General features: G+C 38.3%; 1 protein-coding gene across 4 annotated transcripts in view; it reads left to right on the top strand.

Moving 5' to 3' along the window:
• Positions 1-12647, top strand: part of fxr1 (FMR1 autosomal homolog 1) — a 73492-nt gene extending 60845 nt beyond the window's left edge. For 2 of the 4 annotated variants that reach the window (XM_080185748.1, XM_080185747.1), the window contains 2 exons: positions 5440-5537; positions 11608-12647. In XM_080185748.1, coding sequence (XP_080041874.1) covers positions 5440-5537; positions 11608-11772 — 263 coding nt within the window. In that variant the 3' untranslated portion in view covers positions 11773-12647. The remainder of the gene's footprint in view (positions 1-5439; positions 5538-11607) is intronic. The other 2 variants (XM_080185751.1, XM_080185749.1) reach the window with 1 other exon arrangement.
• The last annotated feature ends 1471 nt before the right edge of the window (positions 12648-14118 follow it).

Here is a 14118-nt window from a genome sequence, read left to right as displayed (position 1 = left end):
AAAGAAGGGCCATCTTTAATTGGTAATTCTTTCAAAGATGTAAGGAAGAAAAGAATGGGAAATGTACCTATTGGGACAGATGTTAAACATAATTTGGCTTCCAAGTAAGCACATCATGTGCTTGATTACACCATGCCTTAGTATGTACTGCTGAAGAGTCTCTAGTTGCTGGGTAAATGCTTAGTATAAACTTTCGGATGCAGTTCTAGATATTGTGTAAAGTTAGAGTTCCCAGATGACTTAAAATTGACTTTAAGCTTATTTATTAGGTGTCACAAGTAAGCTTACATTAACACTGCAGTGAAGTTACTGTGAAAATCTCGGGTGTCTGTTCGGATACAATTGCCAATGCACCTAACCAGCACCGTTTTTTTGACTGTGGGAGGAAACTGGAGCACCCAGTGGAAACCCACACAGACATGGAGAAAACATGCAGATTCCACACAGACAGTGACTGAAGCCGGGAATCAAGCTCGGGTCCCTGGTCCTGTGAGGCAGCAGTGCTAACATTGTGCTACCCTGAAGTCTCTGAGTCTGGCCAATGCCAGGAAAGTCCCAGGTCTGTACTCAGTTGACCCCAGCCAGGATGCTTGTTAAGAGTATTGTTGATTTCACAACTTTAAAGTTGTGTTGTGTGTGCGTGCATGCGTTCCATCATGCCTATGCCAGTCCTTTAAAACAGCCATGCCAGTACGTGCCAATCCTGGAGCCTGAAAACCTTTCCTTTTCAATTATATATCACTGTATAACTATGGTGGTCTTGGAATTCATGTTTCAGCTTATAGTTATCTGGGACTTTGGTGGCTTTACCTTTAATAGTTAAAATAGGTTTGAAACTATTAGCAAAGATGGAATAGATGCAACTTTGACTCAGCTTCTTCAAAGCAGCTGGATTTGTTTTGAAAAAAATGAATAGCTTGTGGATGCCTTTATAACATTAAGGAATGGAAGAACATGCAAAAGATGCTTAAATAAATAAAAAATGAATAGAAGAGCAAACTTTCTCTTTCTGAAGAAAAGCAAAATCAGGTCAGGTAATTTTGTTTGTTGGGCGCAGATAAATATTTTGATCATATTCTGAAAAAGCTTCTGCCACATCAAATTATTTAGAAGATGCACTGGTTCCCAAACAATGGGACAAGCACTATGAAACCTGACAAAGATGGGGAAAACATTCTATTGCATTTCTCATTCAGAAAATTGCATCCTTGAACAGGCAGTAAATCACATCACATCCACCAGCATTGACAATATTCCCATCTTCTTTAATATGATTGGAGGAGTCAGCAGTTAAGATTATCTATAATTCAAGAGCTCTTGTAATGATAGTTATCTATACTTCAGCTAGCTTAGGTTTGCACAGCCAAATTGCAATATCCAGACTAATATAAAACAAAATTGCTTTTAGAAATTGGAAGGTGAAAGGAAAAAAAACACTGTAAACAATTTAGGATAAGAAAAATCTTGGTTCCAATTAAATTATCAGTAGGCAGAATTTGTTTGCAGGTGCAGTCCTGCCCAGATTTTGGACGTCTTCATGATACTTAAGAGACAGAAGTGGGCAAAATGGAGACTGTAGCTATATTATTAGAATTTTGTATAGAATGCTGTGACATGCAGCTGCTTCTGCGTATAGATGACTTGGATCAAGTTGCATATCAGTTAGCAGATGATGCTAAATTAGGTGGTGTTCTAAGTTGTGTAGTTAAAAACATAAGGTTACAAAGGGATATAAGGACATTAAATGACTCAGCCAAACAGTGGCAAGTTTGGTTTACAACAAAAAATGTGTTTTTATTTCTCAACTGCGACTATTCCTACCTCTTTCAGTACCAGGATTTAACTTGTGGTTGAATGACAACCTAAAGGGGAAGATTGGTTTACCTTTTTGTTCTGTTCTTGGCAAATTTCAAAACTTTCCAATCCCATCTTTCAGCTGTCAAGATTGAGAACATTTAATGTTGGAAATTTGAGAGCACAACTCTTTTTTTAAAAACTCAAGTAGTGTATTATTGTAAAAAAAAGCACATGGATGCATAATCAATTTGCATATCTGTTTTGCAGTCATCTGTAGTATCTCATTTTGATGTGTTTAGTGATCATGGCTTTTGATTTAAAGCAAAAACTATTGATAAATTAACACTAGGATATAAATTTTCTACTTATTGAAAAAACATTTGCAATAATACTATTGACCACAAGAAACGGCCTTCCAAATGAAATATCGTGCAAGGTGTTCATGTTTGAATGCTTATTTTCCTAAACTGCATGGGATGGTTGTGATGCACAGCTGATGTAATAAACATGTTACGAGTGTGTGTATGTGTGTTGTGTAATCATACTATACCTGTCTTCTTTTTGATTTTGTTTAAGCTGTGCAGAGCAATTGTAAAACAGCATCTCATAAACCAGTTGTTATAGGGCATATGATCAATTATCTCTCCCAGACAATCAATAGCTTTAGGAATTTAAGAAACATAAATTAATATCACATGAGCTCACCAGCTGTAGTGCACTTTGGTATTTATCCAAACCATTATGTATTGCAACATCAGATAATTTGGGATGAAGAACACCATGGAATCTTTGCAAATTCATCCATATAGCAAAATGTTAATAAAAACAAATATTGCAAATACTAGAAATCTGAACAACAGTGCTGAATAAACTCAGCAGTTCTGGCAGTATCTGTGTGGAGAAATGGAGTTAACATTAATCCAGCATTTTCTGTTACTTTAGAAAGATGTTAAATCCGCTCTATTTTTTGCCTTCCGCTCCCCTTTGCAGCATCCACTTTGTTTCTTAATACATTTAATATGGAAGTCTATTTCATATGCTGAAATTGCATGCGGTCTTTGCATGCAGCTACCAGTCTTAAATTTAACCTTTTGTCAGTTGGAACTAGTTTTCTTATCCTAGTTTCTTTAAATCAAATAGTTTGGATTTGCCTTTGTCATTTCCTTTACTAACTTGAATACCTGTGAGATTATGGCCAGAATTTTACCGCCTTGCCCACTTGAGGCTCGTAAGATCCCGCCTGAGGCCAACGGAGAATGCCATTCAGGTGGGCATGCTGATAAAATTCCGGCCCATCTCTGATGTCTCCTTTTTTGCGCTGTTGATGAAGTAAACGTGTTGCCCATTCATTCCTATATGCTGTGCTTTACACTTGTTGGGATTAGATTTCATCATTGCTTGGCATGCTTATTTATCTTGCTATTCTAGGGAAAAGGGTTTAGAACTCTTTCCACGTTCGCTCCTTGAAAGGATAGTATATTTCTGAAATTTACAATTCCTTGTTGTACATTCTAAATTGTGGACGTTTCTGTGGTGATTAAAACACCAGAAGTACAGGATGATCCAGATGTGCACTCAGGCAGAGTATTTGAGAAGACTGAATGTTAGCTTTGATTTTTTAGTGATTCTGTGAGCTGCTGGGGAAAAATTGTTGAGAACATAAAATCCATGTTACCGCCTTTTCTGATAATTGTACTTGCTTGGCTGTATTCAGTATTCCTGATTTAAGCTAGTTGTCTGAATGCAATTTAATGTCTAATTTATGAGAAGTGCCTGAATCGTGTCAGTTGCATGTTTAAAACTAACCTGGATTGAAAATATCCAGGTACATGCAAGTTGACAATAATTATATCTCAACCATATCAGATCTGCACTAAAATGAACATCCCCTTTGTTCAGTAGAGTGGCATTGGTCAGCCACATATTCACTTTTATTGTTGCAATACTTAATACCATTGTGTTCTGTTTATATCTGTTGAGCTAATTCCTAAACATGAGAAAAGTGAAATTTCATTTGTTATAACTAGATGTATCACATTACTTGTTTGTTATTCACCTGATGTAAAAACAACTTGGGCTTTCTTCACCCACACCATTCAGCTTATTCAAACTTTCTGAATTTAAATATATTGTAAAATCTAAAAATTAAAATATAGCCAAATTAGAAGCAGGATGTGCTGGTAGAAATTCCAAATATGGAATTTCCTTGATGCAATCAATATTTGATAGTTAATAATACTTTTTCAAGGAGTTACAGCTGCATGAAAGAAATATTGAAGGGTAAGGGGAATGAGCAGGAGATTGGGATCAGATTTATATGGTGACAGTCATAAAAACTGAAGTAATGGTGAGGACTTGACATTTGTCAGTTTCCATGATGTAATATTCTATGATTCTGTGTGCTTTTAAATTACTTCATTTAATTTTATCCAATTATTTCAGAGTAATTTAAAATCTAAGTTGCTGGGCCCCATATCTAAGAAAGAATGTGCTGGCCTTGGAAAGGGTCCAGAGGAGGTTCACAGGAATGATTCCTGGAATGAAGAACTTGTCGTATGAGGAATGGTTGAGGACACTGAGTCTGTACTCGTTGGAGTTTAAAAGAATGAGGGAGGATCTTATTGAAACTTACAGGATACTGCGAGGCCTGGATACAGTGGATATGGAGAGGATGTTTCCACTAATAGTTAAAACTAAAACCAGAGGGCACAACCTCAGGCTAGAGGGACGATTCTTTAAAGCAGAGATGAGGAGGAATTTCTTCAACCAGAGAGTGATGAATTTGTGGAACTCTTTGCAGCAAAGGCTGTGGAGGCCAGGTCATGGAGTATCTTTAAGACAGAGATAGGTGCTTGATTAATAAGGGGACTGGGTTATGGGGGGGCAAAAGGCTGGAGAATGAGGATGAGAAAAATGTCAGCCGTAATTGAATGGCGGAGCAGATTCGATGGTCCGAGTGGCCTGATTCTGCGTGTCCAAGAGATACTCTTAGACTATGAGTATCTCTTGGACACGCAAGTTACTGATTGCCCACTTGAGAATGAAGTATGCATATTAGATGGCTGAAGTATTTTGGGTATGTTAAAAGTAGTAAGTGCTTAGGAGCAGGTAAAACCTAATTTGTAAATTAAGGAGTAGTTTTAATTCCAGTGTTAAATTTCTGTTCAAACAAAAACATTTAATTAAAGGATTTTCAAATTATCACATTAAATTATCACCAAACTTAAGTTACTACTTTAAGTATGGGAAATACTTTGATTAGTAATAGTTAATTTAATGAACAGTTTAGAAATTAATTGCTGGGTAAACAATGGTAGTGCACCTAAACAAAAATAACAGATTTGTACATCAGGAAAGTGCAAAAGATGTCTTCATTATAGTTAATAATAACTTGGATAAAAAAGTTACTTTTTACTTCTTCAAGGCCTTTTCTAAACCTTTGATTTAATCCTGAATGCACTGTGTATGACAATATTGCATGTAACAGTGACATGTCTTGTTTAGACTAAATAGGAAGTGCTTGACTAAATTAAAATGGTTGCAAACTTGTGCAGAAGATGCTTGCAAAAACATTAATCCATGCAATTCATCTGGCAGTATACAAAATGAGGTGTATAAAGAGTTTTTTGTTTTCAATGACAGTAACTGTAGCTGATTACATATCTCGTGCGGAATCACAGAGCCGGCAACGGGCCCAGCCTAAAGAGAATCTTGCAACCAGCAAAAATGCAACTACCTTGGTAAGAATTTGAGCAATACGAATGAATAAAAAAAGATGGTAGTAGAACTGATGTCGCAGTCGTGTCTGCTATGGGTCACGTGGATGCATTGACCACATGCACTGCTACAGAATAAGAAAGGCATCAATGTGTGTGGTTATGGGAAGTTTACTAGCCTCTGAATTTTTTTTTGTTTCAGATAATTGACAGAATAGTCAGCAATTTTCTATCAAAAGAAATTTAAGTTTGTATAGTTGGTCAGATGAGTTCATTTTGAACTTCAAGTGTAAAACATAGCCAAGCACAGAGTCAGAGGTGTGAAATTCACCTCGGTGGTGATGTTGATGCAAATTTTCAGATTTTTGTAAAATTTTTGCGTTACACAAATGCTAGCTGTGCAATATAATTGGGGCATTCAAGTTTTTACAGTAGACTCCATCACTTAATATCCACGTTTAAATTTGCAAACAGTTATATTGGCTAAAAAGCACTAACTGTTTGCATTAATATCAACCTTGAATATGCACAGCTGTTTCTTCCCAAAGTAAATGGAAGGTATAAGACCCAAAACTGGCAGCTTGACTCGATTGTCTCTCCATTATGGTGCGCTGAATTCAGGAAATAAAGTACACTGCATGTAATAAAATACTGGGTTAGGAGAGGGCTTACTGACCAGTTCTGACCTTATGCTACCAAGATGTGCTCAAGGTGCATCTGAGGTAGCAAACATGATAACTGTTCAGTTTTCTTTCTCCTGCATTATATATAAATTGCCCAGGTCTTACCTCTTTAGTTGATTGAACTGAGAATGCCTCTGACCTAGTGTTGTAACCACAATATTTATAAGGCTGGTCTCGTTCAGTTTCTGGTCAATGCTAACCTCCAGAATGCCGATTATGGGGGAGATTCAGTGATGTTAATGCCACTGAATGTCAATGGACAATGTTGATTCTCTCGTTGGGAGATGGTCATTGCTTGGCACTTGTGTGGCGCAAAAATTACTTGTCAGTTGTCAGCCCAAGCCTAGATATTGTCCAGGTCTTGCTGCATTTGAAAATGGACTGCTCAGTTATCCAAGGAGTTGCGAATGGTGTCTAACATTGTGTGATCATCAGCGTACATCTCCATTTCTGTCCTTAAAAGGAAGATCATTGCTGAAAATGGATGGGCCTAGGACACCATCCTGAGGAACTTCAGCTGGATGCCCTGGAACTGAGATGATTGACCTCCAACCCCAACCATCACATTCATCCTCCTTTCTGCTAGTTATGCTACGAAGAATTTTCTCCTTGATACCCATTGACTTCAGTTTTGATAGGGCTCCCTGATGCCACACTTAGTCAGATGCTGCCTTGATGTCAAGGGCAGTCACCCTCCCCTCAGATTGTTCAGCCAAGGTCTGCAGTCTGACCAGGCAAATACTTTTCCTGCATTGCTCATCAAGGAGATAGCTGTCGCTATTGTTGCAGTTGCTTTTATTCTTGTAAAGGGTCACAGTTTTTCCAGCTTGTACATTCTGGGACACTGCTTCCTTCAGCAGAGACCAAAAGGTTTGTGCAGATATACTGCAGAAGTGTCAGTTTCTTATTCTTGACGAGATCAAGTGGGAAAGAATCAAAACCTGCAGCTTTACCCTTGACAAGTGAGTCAATAGCCTTTCTAAGTTTCTCCATTCTGAGTTTGGTATCCAGCTCTGCCATGACAGACAGGCTTTCTGTGCTGTCTAGAGCTTTCTTGGTGACAATATTCTCCCTCGAGTGCAAATCAAATAGAGTTCCATTGCTGATCACCTTTTTGATTCCTTATACATCCCAGATATTTTCTGTCAAAAGATATAAAACCGTAAGGAATGGGAGTAGGCCATTTGGCCCCTCAAGCCTCCTCCGCCATTCGTAGGATCATGGCTAATCCAACATTCCTCACATCCACTTTCCTATCTTTCCCTGTAATCTTTCATTTCGTCACTGATCAAAAATCTGTCTGTCTCAGCCTTAAGTATGTACATTGACTCTGCCCCCATGGCTTTCTGTGGCAAGTAGTTCCAAAGACACTCAAACCTCCGGGAGAAGAAATTCCTCCTCAACTCTGTCGTAAATTGGCACCCTTTATTCTGAGACTATGCCCTCTGGTCTTGGACTCTCCCATGGGGGAAACATCTTTTCAGCATTTACTCTGTCAAGCTCCTTAAGAATCCTCTATGTTTCAGTGAGATCATGCATTCATCTAAATTTCAGTGTATAGAGTAATTTCTGTTCTACCTTTTTTTCATAAGACAATACCTCCAATACGGGGATGTTTTGACAAGAGTTATAACCAATAGTCATTGGAGCATCACCAAGCAATCTGTTGGGCTTTACTTCAAGAGACTACTTTGTGCATTGAGTTTTCTTGCTTGATTCTCTTTTATAATTAGGAGCAAACCGCTTGGTTCCAATGACCAGCTCCAACAGTGATGTTAGCCTCAAACCATCAGCATTTTTCAGTTCTTGTTTCCCATATTTTCAGTGTGTGATTTCGTAGGTGTTTCTCAAAGTTTATTCCATTTCACTTTGCAGATTGTATTAGGTTGTGAAATGAATAGTTTTCTAGGGAATTTTGTAATGTTTTTATTCTTTCTAACAAATACTCAGAATTGATGCAAAGTTGAACAAAAAAAACTAACATTTGCATTTTAAGTTGTCAGAACAAATGCAGTGGATTACTTTGATTATCATTAAATTATTGGGATTGCTGACTACAGTCAAGTCACAGAACTGTTGTTTTTGTCTGAGTAGGTGATACGACTGACATTTCTGCAGAGTGAAAAAGCTACAATGGTTGCATCCACAACTCTAGTGCACACCAGGGAGTGGGTATCACAGTCAGTGCTGTGTTAGTTGAATGTGTTGAGAATGCTATTCACAGAGTCACATCGATGATGGTCAGATCCAACTGGTGCCAATGATTCAGACCATGATGTCTGAGGCAGGAGATCCATGCCTCATGGCCTGTGCCCATTCTTGTATTGAAATCCTCCGATTATTTAAAGATGTTCTGACTTAGGGATTCTGCTGATGATAGTGTCATGCTCCTTGTAGAACTGGTTTTTGCATCTGTAGTGGAGTACTATGGTGGAGCAGAGTATTCATGAGCTTAACTGACAGAGTTTGAGAGGTGGATGAAGAGTGCATATTCTCAGCCATTTGCAGAGGGTTCTATCTATCATTAAAGGTAGTGAGTTCTTTGTAGTGAACCCTTAGCTTGTTCACACATTTCCCTGAACTCTCCCCAGCTAGATAAACATGTAATGTTTTTTCTTCAAGCGATTAATAATTGGCAAGCCTGCTGTCTGGTAGGGATGCTCTGAAGATATTCAGCCCTTCAGGTTCCATGTGAATCATGAGTGTCTTGCGCGGGTTATCAACCAGCTACAGTTGCCTGTTAGTCCTTTGCAGCTAATCCTAACATTCCAGCTTGACAATCAGAGTTATCTTTATTTATTTCTTTTGTTTGTTTGGTGCAATGGATTCTGTCCATTTGCTCACCAGAGACTCTAAGCCCCAAGTGCTCATTTAAGCAGATTTTGTGGCAGATCAGCATCTTATTCAATGAGGGCTACTCAACTTGAGGTACATGGTGGCTCTCGAGTGGACATGATGGATCTTCCACCATCGGAGACAGCCTCTAGCTCTCTACATTGATCAAGTTGGACTTATCACTCGTAATTGCTTTTTCCCCATGCTTTGTTGACACCCTGCAGTGAAACTGGGGTGCCCCCTCCTTGGTGCAATCTGGACGCAATTTACAGAGGCCAAACATCAGGCTCCCTAAAGGGATACAAAGATGTACACTTGGCACCAGCTTAGTTGTAGAATTTGAAACTGTGTTTTTACATAGTACTGAATTACATTGGGTTGTGAAATGAATAGTTTTCTAGGGAATTTTATAATGCTTTTATTCTTTCTACAAATACTCAGAATTGATGCAAAGTTGAACAAAAAAAATCTAACATTTGCAATTTAAGTTGTCAGAACAAGTGTAGTGGATTACTTTATCATTAAATTATTGGTCACGGCCAACTGGTTTCTGCTGTGATCCCTTCAGCATTTCACACTTATGCACTAAAAAATGAGCAACTAGTTGGTAGTATCAGGAATGAACTTCTCCCTTTTCAACAACTCGAGGCTGTCAACTAGTGTCCGCATCAAGCAATCCTTAGTCTGGCATAACATGAGTATATCTTCTCTTTCCCAGTTTAACCCTATTTTGAAGAAATGCCCCTTCTCTATTAAATTAACAGGTGCTCCATTGCCACCATCACCACACACTGCCTCCTGCATTATAGCATTGTTATTTCCTAAATGCTTGCACGTTAATCTCACACTCAAAAAGTTATTGACGTTGGCCCTGGATTTATCTTTAGTAGTCCTACTCCCACGGTTTAATTTAAAGTAATAATCTGTATTAACTATTTCCATTCTCTTAATTTTCATACTTATATGAAAAGCTTCTTATTGCTAGATTGAAAAGCTTGTATTTCTCCATTTATTTCCTCAACAGATCCATGACACTAAGAATCAACCTTCTGACTATATTTTATCCTTATTTCCTGAATCTTTGGTTTGGCAATTTAGAAATCTGCTAATCAACATCCTGTTCTCATAAATGCACTCTTGATCCATCTTTTTTCTAATTGCTACCTCATCTCTTGCCCTTCTTTCCTCTTCCAATGTGTCTTCTCCTGAAGCTCCATATTTGAATCCTTCCTCTGGTTCCAGTCTTATTGCATCTGTACAGTGTTTGCTAAGATGATGAATTACATTATCTCTAACTTATTGGTCTTCTTGACCAGTTTGTAGCTTTTGACATAGTTCAATATGCCACTCTCTTCTAATGCCTTTGCTTTGTCCAGGTCCATGGTTACACTGTCTGCATCTTAATAGTAGGAATGGATCTCCAACAACGGCTTCCTTCCTCACAATGTCACCTCTGGTGTTACTCAAATACCTTTGTCCCTTTTTGTTTCTAATCTGTGTGTTTTGCCTTGGTCACGCAGTCAGTAAATCAACTTCCACATGCATGCTGATGAAATTCAATTCAGGAGAACAATAATGAAGCCTGTGTGGAGAATGAACACTAGCATATAATTGTTTGGCCAGCTATATGCTATGTAATCTGTGTTACATCCTTTGTATATATAGTTAGGGTCTGTAGACAAATCTACTAAGTAATTGAAAAACATGATTCATAAGTTCATAAGATATGAGAGCAGAATTAGGCCATTCAAGTCTGCTCTATCATTCGATCATGGCTGATATGCTCCTCATTTTCCTGCCTTCTCCCCATAACCCTTTAACCCATTACCAATTAAAAATCTAACTCCTCCTTAAATTTGCTCACTGCTCCAGCATTGCAGTTTAATTGTGGAAGATTTATTGAGTAACACAAAATGCCAGCTTCAAGGATAGGACCTTTCAAAGGAAAGTTTATATACAAGAATAAACATGCATTCAATCAATTTTCTCAAGTATTGGAATTAGTTTGGGTTTTCCAATAATTTGCCCTTCTCAAGAAAAATTACACTTAGTGAATAAATTTATGCATGTTAACAATAAAGGTGATCTTAGATCAACAATTAATGAAGGATTTCTTAACATTGAGAAATCTGTATAATGCTATTGTGTCATAAAGTCATAGAATCAACAGTGCAGAGTGAGGCCATTGAGCCTGTACTGACAACAATCTCACCCAGGTCCTATCCCCGTAACCCTACATTTTTACCTTCCTCGTCCCCCTGACACTAAGGGGCAATTTATCATGGCCAATCAACCTAACCCATACATCTTGGAGTGTGGGAGGAAACTGGAGCACCCGGAGGGAACTCGTGCAGACACGGAGAACGTGCAAACTCCACACAGACAGTGACTCGAGTCCGGAATCGAACCTGGGTCCCTGGCAGTATGAGGCAGCAGTGTTAACCACTGTGCCACTGTTGTCCTGTTCAATTCTGCATTACGTTTTCTGGTATCTACTTTGAATATTAAGTTGTTTGAAGAGCAGATTTTGCCTCTTTCTCAAGTTAACTATTTTACTTCGCACACATGTTCTGCAGGTGCAAGAGGATATGATTGATGAACAATCTCCAGCTTTCAAGACCATGAATGGAATGAACAATGTTTCTGGTGATGAAGCTCCTACATGTAAGGTTTCTAAGGAAAGCCAACAAAAAGATTACCAAGGAAATGGAACTAAAGTTGTGGTGAATGGTGTTTCTTAAACATTACCTATCATCATTCAATTCTGCATAAATTACGTTTTCTAATAGTGCTTGTAAAAGCTTGCCAAAGATAGAATAAGGACTGCCAGACTTTACGGCGCACTTTTTTTCTAGTTCCTCCGTACTGGAATGGAGATGGGGAGGGTTCTTGAATAAAACACTTGTATAAATTTGTTTTTCACCTAGTTAAGTTCTCAATACATTATCAGATGTTGTGCCTTCAGACAGTAGATGCAAAATTAAAAGAATTAGCTGGTTGTAGGGAAATGTCTTGAAACAAAATAAATTTCAGATTATTCTGGAGATGGAGATCATTGACATTTACTGTAATACTGGATTAAAGCATTGGCTGCTTTTTTTGTCAAGTTCTCTAATATGCAACCACTTCTTCATCTGAGGAAAACAATAGAAAATGCAGTTTCAAAATTTTGCACTGAATTGTAAATTTAACATTAGGGATACTAGGTGATACTAGTCTGGAAACTGGTCAGTTTTACTAAATCTCTGTAGATTTTTTTAATACTGTATGTAGAGAAAATTGCAGACCACTGGAGAATATTCGTTTGCATCTGTACATCTGCAGGGACATTGGGATGTGATTGGCAGTGACTGTTTTACAAAGGGGCTTGTTTGGTTTATTTATTAAATGTACAGTATTTAAAAATCAAGCAATGCTTTGGATGTTACACTAAACTGGTTGTAGATGTCATTGCCAAAATAATCCAACTATTGTAAGATTAAGTTCCAGAGAAACGATTTTTCCATGTAAACTACATTTGTTAGAGTCCTTAGATTATTTTTATTTTCAGTTTTGTTTGGTTGATGTGCAATATGTTTTGTATGCAGATAGTTGATAAATAAAGTTTGATCTTCCATCTTCTGATCTTCACTGAATTTCTTCGCTGTAGGTATTCCATGATTCTATGACTTAAAATATACAAAAGTGCTGTTTTTGAGCTTTACTGAAAAGCATTTTGTATTGCCTTCAAATTTGAGATTTTTCATTTCTGCATATGTATCAAGTGAAACTTTTGAAACATAGCATGGACTGAAAAGTGCACACCTCCTCCCATCCCCTGTACACTTTAACAGTGTAGCATCTCCCCATGTACACAGCCACTATTACCAGATTTAAAGCTTAATACTTTGAATTAATCAGAGATCCACTTCTAACCTGATACAATATTAACAAGGGATCAATGTACACCTTTTTTTGATACCTTCACAGTAATACTTTGGGCAACAAATAGGGCAGCACAGTGGTTAGCACTGTTGCCTCACAGCGCCAGGGACTCAGGTTTTGTTCCCAGCTTGGGTCAGTCTCTGCAGAGTCTATACATTCTCAGTGTCTGTGTGGGTGTGCTCCAGTTTCTATCCACGATCCAAAGATGTACAGGTTAGGCTAAATAATCCCTTAATATCAGGGGAACTAGCTAGAGTAAATGCATGGGGTTGTGGGGATTGGGCCTAGATGGAATTGTGGTCATGGCCTCCTGCACTGTAGGATTCATTTCATCATTCAGGTCTGGTAAAATCTAACTACAATATTAAAAAAATTACCAAATGGCTGATATTTTGATTCTCAGTCCAGCACATCGAACATCATAATGTACAATTGTTTAAAACCTGAATTTCTGCATGTAGTCTCAGGGAGGACTGCAATAGAACTGGCCATCATTTCAAATGTGCAAGACTTTTGAGGTTTTAGGTGGAAAAAATTCCTAACTCTAAAATTTTAATCGCTGTCATCAATGGTTTCCACTCTGGAGATGTGTCACAATCCACCCAGCACATTGCCCCACAGTTCAGTAAGAACATGCTGTGTGACCTCCCTTGTTTGGGAATGGCAAGAGATTCTATTTCCAGCTGATGGCCAATTGATTAAGGTGGCCTAGATGGAGGTTGCTGGTGAATGGCTGTGGGTTGAGGCTGGGCCTTGCGCAAAAAGGATGAATAACCTCTGCACTGCAAGGGTGAATTTGAATTTCATAATGAATAGGAACAGTAGGGGCATTGCATGGTCATGGGCTAGGATTGGTATTGAAGTAAAAAGTGTTCCTCATTACCAGCTTGCATTGCTACATAGGCTGTATCTGTCTCCATCACTGGAATCTCAAAAACAAGAGTAATCTGGCATTAAGGAATTTACAGAATCACTGAACTTTTTTCTCCCCTAATGCTTGCACAGAGTCCACAATGCAAAGGAGAGCTCCAAGATGGGGGGGGGTTAGACTGCCCTAGATTTGTTTGCTATTGGAAACATAGATGGAAGCCCTGGATCTGGTAGGGGAGCAGAGCAGTTGATCAGTAGCTAACACTGACTTTAGTTTCTTTCAGTGGATGATA

Source organism: Carcharhinus amblyrhynchos, chromosome 3 (assembly GCF_965287045.1).
Source record: "Carcharhinus amblyrhynchos chromosome 3, sCarAmb.v2.hapA, whole genome shotgun sequence".
NCBI classification, from domain to species: Eukaryota; Metazoa; Chordata; class Chondrichthyes; order Carcharhiniformes; family Carcharhinidae; genus Carcharhinus; species Carcharhinus amblyrhynchos.
This window is presented reverse-complemented; position numbering and strand designations above follow the sequence as displayed.